A 10,130-nucleotide genomic window follows, 5' to 3' on the forward strand; every position below is an offset into this window, starting at 1 on the left:
TCACTCATGAATGTGGGAGTGTGTTTGAGTTGTGCATGGGTAGACTAGACACAGATCAGATGTGTGTGGTGTGGGTGTGAGAGGAAAGTGAGGGGGTTCCCATCTTCCGATGCCGTCACCTCTGTCCTTCAAAATCTAGCTCCGCCCCTGGACTCTGGGACCCGCACGTCGCCATTTTTGTCACTCATCCATCCAGAGGAGAGAGGAGGCCCATCCCCCATGTGCATCTTCTTCGCCGGAGGGTTTCAGTTCACCCACCACCACTGGCTGCACGGTGGCGGGACTCGAAGATGGCCTCACCAAGGACAATAACTATTGTGGCCCTCTCATTCGCCCTGGGTTTGTTTTTCGTGTTCATGGGAACCATTAAGCTCACTCCGAGACTAAGCAAAGATGCATATAGTGAAATGGTGAGTAAAACTGGCTGGGGGGAGGACAACACTGCTGGTCTGCATCCGAGGGAAAAGGCCATTGTTCTGTGTTGGGTGCAGATGCGAAAGGCTCTCAAGCTCGAATAATGTGCTGGGATGTTGACCTAAATTTGTCAAAGATACTGAAAATGAATGCATCGTATTTGTATATTTAGACATAATCACATCTAACGTTATCGACAAGCCTTTCCCAGCGGGATATCTCAAGCATCCCCTCTACCTGCCTGTATATAATACAGCTAGCATGAAGGATATATGCTAAAAGATAATGCACATAAACATTAAAACATGTCGATATTGACAGGAGGCCTGTAAGGAATTCATGAAACTATTAGAGATAACATAAGTCAACAGCCAATAAACACGAAGAATGAATATGCGTGCAATGTGTGCATGCTTCCATCTAAGCTATCCCCCCTATTGTGTTGCAGCATAACAATAACTTAGCATTGGCCTACTTGCAAGAAAGAATGGGCCCAACAACCATCAGTTTTGCAAATATCCATCTGTGAGTAGGGCTTTGTGTTGTAGTAGGCTACTCGCTAGTACGATTCGTGAGAGTAATTGAATATGCCAAAGAGCAATGGCGGCGCATTCGAGCAAATTCTGCGATGCACCTGCTGGTGCTGATGTTGAACTGCTGTGTATACGGTAGGCTAGTAGCTGCCATGCCTGTAGACCTCGCATTAAATCCAACTGAATATGCACTAAGAATTTCTTAGTGTTGTTAATTTGATAAGATTGTGGGGTTGCAACTGCAGGCCTGCAATTAAAGCCATATGCACACATTGGAGGATGTGAACCTCACAGTCACGTTATAGAAGTTTGTACTGCCTGAAAGAGTTTTTGAGCCTTTTAGGATTAACTGAAATGTAGTCTGTGTTGTTGTTTTCTTCTTCTTCAGAAAAGAGCATACAAGAGCTATGCCAAGGCGTTGCCAGGCCTGAAAAAGATGGGCATCAGCTCGGTCCTGCTCCGTAAGATCATCGGCTCCCTGGAGGTAGGCTGTGGCGTGGTTCTCACCCTGGTGCCCGGCAGGCCGAAGGATGTGGCTAACTTTCTGCTGCTGCTGGTCATGCTGGCCGTCCTCTTCTTCCACCAGCTAGTAGGAGACCCCCTGAAACGATACGCCCACGCTCTAGTCTTCGGTATTCTGCTCACCTGCCGACTGCTCATCGCCCGCCAGAGCGAGGACCGACCAGAGAGGGAGGAGACCAGGGAGGAACAGCACATCAACGACCAGGAGAAGAACAAGGTCAAGCAGTCCTAAGTTCCGGTTCCCCTTTGGTCCGGGCCGCAGCGAAGGGAGCCTTGCGGCTCTTCTATGGATTGTAGTAATTCAAATTTTGAAGGAACCAGTCACTACCGATAATGATGCCCTTCACACACACACACATCCCCTGTCTGTCCCATCCTGTTGGCTGACTAGTTACTCTCACCTACTCCTCTGCACTGTTATTGTGAAACTGAAATCTCTTGTTCCATACATCGGATACAAAACTGGACAATCATACCTGTGAAAACTAGTCCATCCATTTTCCCTTTTTTGTTGTCCTTATTTATTCCACCACTACAATGTGTTAAATATGTATGGGTTTTTGTTTTTACTTTCATATGAATTTCCTTTAGGCTACAAGTTGATTTGAGAATGCTGTTGTTTTTCATGAATGAATATTTATAGCCTGTTTTTGTATTTTTTTAATATATATTGTAGGTAGGGGAAACTGATAATTTATTAATTGTATGAATTTGACAATAGTTCAAGCATGTATTATTTGCCCTAAAGTATACATTATAAACATAAATAACATACATTATAAATTAGTACTGTTGGGGACGATTTATTGACTGATTATACATCATCTCACATTTATTGAATATAATTTTATTTTTTATTTTTGCAGAAGGCCTATTTTAGGGAGAAAAAAAACTAAATCCTAGACTAGTTGTTCTTTCCCCCGAATATACGCATGAAATCCCTTTTCCCAAAGAAAGATAAGCTGAAAATCCTCCTCATCGCACCTTCAAGTATCACCTTGAAGTTGTTTCGTTGGAAAGGACAGCAGGTGCTGCATCGAGGTGTCTGATACTAGGTTACATGTTTCCAGAGCAAAACCCAAATGAAAAGTCTCTTAAAGAAACTGGAGTTTGACTTTTTCTGTTCACAGTTAATACAGTCTTAATGTTCATTCACTGTCACTTAAGTATGTATGTTGCTTATCTGTTTGATTTGTTTTTCAAAATATTTCTGTAAAAGTAAATGATATAATTAAAGAATTGGAGGAGACATGGACTAAATGTTGTTTATTTTTTTTCCATTCAAATATACGGCATACTTCAGAATCAGAACCACTTGATTGATCCCCAAGGCGAAATTGAGTAATGCTACAGTTGCTCACACTCAGGTAGACAAAAGTATAGTAATAGACAAACAATAAAATAGAAGTTAGGTATATTCAATAACGTGCCAAATATATGTGCCTTCCCCTACAATGCTTATCATCAATCCTAAGTACCATTGAGTAATAATTAGTGAGAATATGTGAGGTACATAATGTGTTATATACATCGTGAGTAATGATAAAGAGTATTAGTGCATTATGTTCCAGTTAGTAAAATGAACATCTATAACAGTTATGGATTGTTTGATTATTGCACAAATTTCAGTATTTAGCAGTTATTGCACATTGGGTTTTATTACACGATCAGATATGATGCTCTGAGGGAGGAATGCACGCCAATACACTGCTGCAGACTAAAATGCAGTGCTTGCACTGTGCATTAACAGTGGTTAGATATCTTATTTATAGGCCTATTATAAAAAAAAATATATAGGCACACATTTTACCACAGTTTTGGATTGCATTTTGTGAAATGAACTTGGATTTAGAGGCAGGCCTGTAAAGCAAGAGCCTACCAGGTAGACAGTAATAATGTGTGATATATGGCAATAGTTCGACTGATGATGATCACCGAGTGGAGATAATAGTTGACCCACCTTTGCAATCTCTGGTTGCAGCGGCAAAGGAGTAGTCTGGGCACCTTTCACCCCGCTTTTTATCATGGGGGCGTAAACCAAGGAACTGGAAGGAACACCGGAAATAAGTGCGCAAAAAAACGTCTTTGTTGCCGTTAGCGTGACGCGGCGAGGTTAGCTAACTAGAGCCTGAAAAGAACAACGACACAAGTTGTATGTAGCGTTAGCACATTTCTAGTAACTGCTGAGGAAGGTTTATGGAGAGCCAAAGACAATGGAGTACTCGCCATGTGAAATCTTATGATCAATGTCCATGTCTTTCCCAACACAGGCAGCAGAGATGCTTCAACTGTTGTACTCGATCCTCCATTATCGATAACAGCAGACAGACAACTAGCGTTAACTATTCCATCAACTGGCCATTTTTTATTTGAAAAGTAAAGCTTCTGTATTGGCTTAAAATATGTGAGATTGTGAATCCGCGATGTTTCTACAATAACTTCTTCAAAAACTTCGTTCGGTACGTCCATCTTTTGTTTTGTTGTTTGTCGTTTTATTTTCTGATTCGTTATGTCTAATTGTCAAGTTAACGAGCTATTTCCGCTGTTACTTCCTGTGTAGGGCGGGCTCTAGGCCGGAACCAGGCAGGGTGACAAAATCACTTGTGAACGGAGGCCAGGCTCTTTCTCGCCGAGAAGAGCCTGGTGACGCGGGGGGGGAAAAAATTGTACGCGGAATGGGATGGACGGGGATGACTGCAACAACCAGGAAGCAACATGCGAGCTTAGAAAATGAGATTAGGAAGGCACAAGTTAATAAAGAGAGTGTAGTAGCTGTATTTTTTGATGTTGAGAAGGCGTATGATATTGTAACGTGTTCAGGTAATCCAAGTATTACCTGTAATGTGATGTGCAACCTAAGTGTCTGGATCGCAGCTAGGAACTGATGTGTGTGGGTGTGTTCCTAGGGGGAAGGGGATATATGTGACCAGCGGCCGGGGCGGAAGCCAGTCAGTGCCATGCGGGCGAGGAGACCGGTTGTTATGGGTAGAGCTAGCGGTGTGAAGCTAGCTGCTAGGAGCTAACGAAGCCTGTGAATAAAGACCCTGTACCAACTACAACTCTCCGTTCTTTGGCGTATCAGCGATACGCTACATTGGCGTCAGAAGTTTAAAACGGTGAATTACCTCCAGAATCGGCAAGATGGTTAACAAGTTCCTGAAGAGAGAGAAGCAAAGACTCAAACGGGAGGCGGGAAGAGAAAGAGCCGGGGCGGACTACCAAGCACCCGAGGAGAAAGAAGACGGGGTAGACGCGGCCGCTACCACAGAGATCCAGGCGGGGATAGCAGCAGCAAGCCTGGGGTTTGTGATAAATGGTAAATGGTAAATGGCCTGCATTTATATAGCGCTTTTATCCAAAGCGCTTTACAATCAGTAGATATTCTACATTCACCCATTCATACACCAATGGCAGCAGGCTGCCACGCAGGGTGCCTACACACCATCGGGAGCAAGGAGGGTTAAGTGTCTTGCCCAAGGACACAACAACAGCAGCTGGGAGGGAGCGGGGATCGAACCGCCAACCCTTGCGTCATTGGCCAACCCGCTCTACCTCCTGAGCTAAAGCCGCCCCTAATGTGATGATAAAATCCGAACTAAACGGCGATATCCCCGTAGCCACGGAAGCTACCCCGCGGCTCAAAGAGGCTAGCAGGCGGGCTAACGAGGCGGCGGAGAGAGCAGAAGAGCCGAGGCCGGTGAGAGTGAAGATCGAGCGGGTTGACAACACCGCTGTAGCCATGGAGGCTGTGCCACGGCCCGGTGAAGCCTCGGTGTATCCGGAGAATAAGGGGGAATACAGACGGATGAAGGAGGAATACAGACTGATGAGGGAGAACCTCGGGCGGGAGGAGAGCGGAGCCGAGCCGGGCCCCGCTGGCAGACAGGCGGGGAGTGACGAGGCTGAAGCACGGCACGCGACGGCGGGGGATGGCGCCCGCAGAACCAGGAAGGACGTGCTCGTCCCGAAATACAACGGTAAAGGCGAGTGGGAGGCATACTGCAAGCAGTTTGAGGAGGCTGCAGAATGGAATGGCTGGACGAGAAGGGAGAGAGCCAGCCATCTCGTGATGTCCCTCGAGGGCGAGGCTACGGCGTGCGTGTCGGCAATAGCGGATACAAAGGACTTGGATGTGGTGATGGGGGCCCTGCGGAGACGCTTCGGACGATGTGAAGAGCAGGCCATCGTAGCCGCGGAACTGTGTAACAGACGCAGACGGCAGGGTGAGTCGCTGCGTGCACTGGCAACAGACATTGAGACTCTCAGCCGGCGCGCATACAGCCAGCTACCGACGGAGGCGCTGGATGGGTTAGCCCTAAGCTACTTTGTCCAGGCCATCGAGCCACGGGGTCTAAGCCAGAAGGTAACGCTGGGACATCCAAAAACACTGGGAGCAGCGCTGGAGTTGGCGCTGGAGATAGAGACAGTAGAAGGCTGGGATAAGAGCAGCGGCATAATGGAGGCCGCCCCAGTGGTGAGAATGGCAGCGGAGAGCCAGCTACAAGAAGAGCCAGCGTGGAAGACGGCCTTGGCAGAGCAAGGCAACATGGTGAAAGAGCAAGGCAACATGGTGAAAGAGCTATCTGAGTCGGTGCGCCAGTTAACAGAACAACTGCTCCGAAGCGCGACCCTGCAGCCCACCCCACGAGACAATACCGGGGCCAGGGGGCCCGGGGCCATGCGCTGCTGGACCTGTGGACGCCCCGGGCATCGGGCCAGAGAGTGCCGCGGAGGAGCGTGGAACCAGGGAAACGGCGCGGGGCCCGTCTAAGAGGGGCGAGACGGGCCCCCTACGTCATATTCCCTATGGCCACGTCACCGTTGGAGGGGGCCCAGCGGTACAGACGGGGAGGGGGGGCGTCGCCTTCCCCCGAAGCAGACGACATCGCCGGCGCTGTCAACATGCAGAACGGGCCGCACACGATGAACGGCTGCCATGTTCAGGTCCGCCTGCAAGGGAAGCCCTGTGTCGCCCTGGTGGACACGGGGTGTACGGCAACGCTGGTGAACTACAACATGATGCCAGAGGGAGCGCTTCTGGAGCAGCCAGCGGACCAGCTGCTGAGGACAGTTGATGCCGATGAGGGGAAGGGGGTCCGTGATGATAACTGTGGGGGGACAGACAGTGAACTTTCCGGTATGGGTAGTAGAGATGGCGGGGCCCTGTATCTTGGGGGAGGACTACTTGACGCTAAACCAATGCACAGTAGACCTAGGGAAGAGCACACTGACGTTTGCAGGGGGGCCGGTAGTCCAGATGGGTCACCCTCCCACCGCTCCAGGGGAGCAACCAAACGTCAATAACATCACTGTATACCGCGTCACAGTTGAGCACGGGCCCCACGCGGAGCCGCAAAAGAGACTGTGTTGGACATGTGGAGAGCCGGGCCACGTGGCGAGGTGGTGCAGAAGCGGTCCCGGGAGACGGACCGGGTATGCGGGACAACGACATGGTCAGCAGGGAGCCTGCTGGGCATGCGGCGAGATTGGACACCTGGCTAGAGAGTGTCAAAAGGCTGTCGGGGACCGGAGGGCAGCGGGAGAAGAGAGACGTGCAGGCGGCGGACAGGTGAGACTCTGCTGGACTTGCCGTTCGCCTGGGCACTTAGCCAGAAACTGCACTGCGCCCCCCACGGTTGCTGTGCGGAAAGCCGAGGTGGAGAGCGAGGCCGGTTGTGTTCCCCCTGCTGTCCTGAACACGCCGTCCCCTGGGGAAGGGGGGCGGGAGGACGACCGAGTGCAGGAGGTGGAGGAAGACGAGGAGGACTGTCCAGATGTGGATCTGGAGGACGACAGAGCGACCATCAAGGATGTCGACGTGAGTGAGTGGAAACGCAGGCAGGCGGAGGACGCGGAGATCGGTCCGGTGCTTGCGTGGGTGGCGGCCGGACGCCGGCCCCCTGTGAAGGAGACTCACATGTTTTCCGGTGCCACGAAAGGACTGTGGAACATGTTTTCCGACCTGCGGCTAGATGAAGACGGGCTGTTGGAGAGAACAGAGCACGGGGTAAAAGGGAGGCAGGCGGTTGTACCCGGTTACCTGCGAGAGTTGGCGCTTAAGGGGGCACACAAGGGCCCTGGTTCCAGTCATTTTGGGCCCGAAGAGACACTCACCCGCATCCGTGGACATTTCTACTGGGGCAAACAAAAGGAGGATGTGCGAAGATACTGCGATGCGTGTGAGGACTGTGGGGCACAGAGGGGGGACCGTGCTGACTTACACTGCAGTGCATGTGTTGACTGTAATGTGCTTCAGATGGGACAGAAGCTTTAAAAGGGGGGATGGAAATAGTGGTTGAAGTGGGATAATGTGAGTAAGAAAAAAGGTTTAAATGAAGGTAATGGAAAAAGAATGATGTAAATGTTGGGGTTGTTGTCGAACTGAAATTATATTGTGTTGAATTTAAATGAATGTGTGAAAAAGAAGGAAATAATGAAAACTAGACATTATGGAGTGCCTAATGGGAAACTAGACATTATGGGGGTACCTAATGGAAAGCTAGACATTACGGAGTACCTAATGAAAAACTGGACATTATGACGGGGGTGCTGAAAAGAAAAGACTGGTTGTTGGGGAATTATAATTTGATGTGGTGATGGGAAAAATGTTGTGTTGGTGTGTTTTGGTACAGGGGGATATGTGTGGGTTGTGGGTGTTAACGTGGGCGTTAACCTTATTGTTGGGTGAGGAGTATGTAACGTGTTCAGGTAATCCAAGTATTACCTGTAATGTGATGTGCAACCTAAGTGTCTGGATCGCAGCTAGGAACTGATGTGTGTGGGTGTGTTCCTAGGGGGAAGGGGATATATGTGACCAGCGGCCGGGGCGGAAGCCAGTCAGTGCCATGCGGGCGAGGAGACCGGTTGTTATGGGTAGAGCTAGCGGTGTGAAGCTAGCTAACCTCGCGTCACCAGGCTCTTCTCGGCGAGAAAGAGCCTGGCTCCCGCCCACAATTGATTTTGTCACCCTACTGGTTCCCGCCTAGAGCCCGCCCTAGACCGGATGGCAGCGTTTCTAGCTCGTCAACTTTCACGTTAACTTGACAATTTGACCCAAGTATCAGAATCCTCTTTCACCGTTTTGACCGGTGTGTCAGGCGGTGGTGGCGGAGATGCCATATTGCATAAACGTTTTGTTTTATGTAACGCTAGCTTTGTTTTGATCAGACTCTAGTTTAGGTAACATCACCGCGTCAAGCTAACGGCAACAAAGACGTTGTTAGGCGCATTGCCATCCGGTGTTAATTCTGGGTCCGGGGTTTACGCCCCCATGACAAAAAGCGGGGTGGAAGGTGCCCAGACTAGAAGCTAGCTGCTAGGAGCTAACGAAGCCTGTGAATAAAGACCCTGTACCAACTACAACTCTCCGTTCTTTGGCGTATCAGCGATACGCTACAATATGATGTGGAAATCAGGGTTAATGATCAAGTTATGTAAAATGGGAATAAGAGGGAGAATGTATAATTGGGTTAAAAACTTTTTAACGGGTAGATCGATATCGGTAAGGGTAGGGAAAGAGTTTAGTGCAAAGTATATAGTGGAGAATGGGACGCCTCAAGGAAGCGTAATTAGTCCAGTCTTGTTTTCAATCATGATAAATGATGTATTTAATAGTGTAGATAAATCTATTGGTGTTGCATTATTTGCAGATGATGGGATTATGTGGAAAAGGGGAAGAAATATAGATTTTATAGTTAGGAAACTGCAAGAAGCAATAGGGAAAGTAGAGAAATGGGCACAGGAATGGGGTTTTAGATTTTCAGTGGCAAAGACTAAAGTAACCTTTTTCACAAGAAGGAAAATCCTAAATCACATTGATCTTAAAATATATGGTGAGAAGTTAGAAAGAGTAGAGTGTTTTAAATATTTAGGTATTTGGTTTGACAAGAATCTTACTTGGGCAACTCATATAGGTAAAATTGTGGATAAATGTAAAAGAGTGTTGAATATACGTATGCAAAAGATGCAACTAATAAGGCAGAAGTAAATATGGTAGTAAGTTATAGTAAGGCAGAAGTTAAAAGTATAGTCAAAGGAGAAATGAAAAAGAAATGGCAGGATGAGTGGAATAAAGAAACTAAAGGTAGGCATTATTACAATATCCAAAAGACAGTAGGAAGAATGAGAAGCATGAGCAGAAATAAAAAAGATGAAGATATCATATCAAGGATGAGATTTGGGCACACTGGGCTTAACAGTACACTTAAGATTATGGGAAAGCATGAGACTGGTAGGTGTGAATATTGCGATAGGCAGGAAACCGTAGCACATGTAATGATTGATTGTCCATACTACCAACAGGAAAGACAGATCCTCAACAACAGATTGGAGAGCAATAGTATCAAGCTGGATTTAAAAGCAATATTGCAGTTGAATTCAGGGAATGTGGGATATAGGGATATATTTTCATTTCTAGAAGAAACTGGACTAAGTAGAAGAATATAGTCAGGATAGTGTAGTGTTTTAGAAAACCATTCTGATCCACACTCCATTTCAGAAGGTGGCGGTAATGCACCATAAGTTGTTTGCCAACCGCCATAAAACACTAGAAGAAGAAGAAGAAGAAGAAGAAGGAGTATACTGCGCAAGCGCACGGCAAACGGTCGGGCGGAGGTTTTGAATGGCTGAAGACGAGATACAACTAGTTTGTTTTTAGCAATG

General features: G+C 47.8%; 1 protein-coding gene across 1 annotated transcript; it reads left to right on the forward strand.

Annotated features, from left to right (window-relative positions):
• Positions 1-258: 258 nt before the first annotated feature.
• tmem35 (transmembrane protein 35) lies at positions 259-2,718 on the forward strand. Its single transcript, XM_083651470.1, has 2 exons — positions 259-410; positions 1,336-2,718. The coding sequence occupies exons 1-2, from the start codon at positions 291-293 to the stop codon at positions 1,699-1,701; spliced, it is 486 nt and encodes a 161-aa protein (XP_083507596.1). The 5' UTR covers positions 259-290; the 3' UTR covers positions 1,702-2,718.
• The last annotated feature ends 7,412 nt before the right edge of the window (positions 2,719-10,130 follow it).

Source organism: Poromitra crassiceps, assembly GCF_964638095.1.
Source record: "Poromitra crassiceps genome assembly, chromosome: 15".
Taxonomy (NCBI): Eukaryota; Metazoa; Chordata; class Actinopteri; order Beryciformes; family Melamphaidae; genus Poromitra; species Poromitra crassiceps.

Coding starts and splice junctions, on each gene's coding strand:
- tmem35 (XM_083651470.1), top strand. CDS start 291: ATGGCCTCACCAAGGACAATAACTATTGTGGCCCTCTCATTCGCCCTG. Junction 411..1,335: donor AAGATGCATATAGTGAAATG/GTGAGTAAAACT, acceptor CTTCTTCTTCAG/AAAAGAGCATACAAGAGCTA.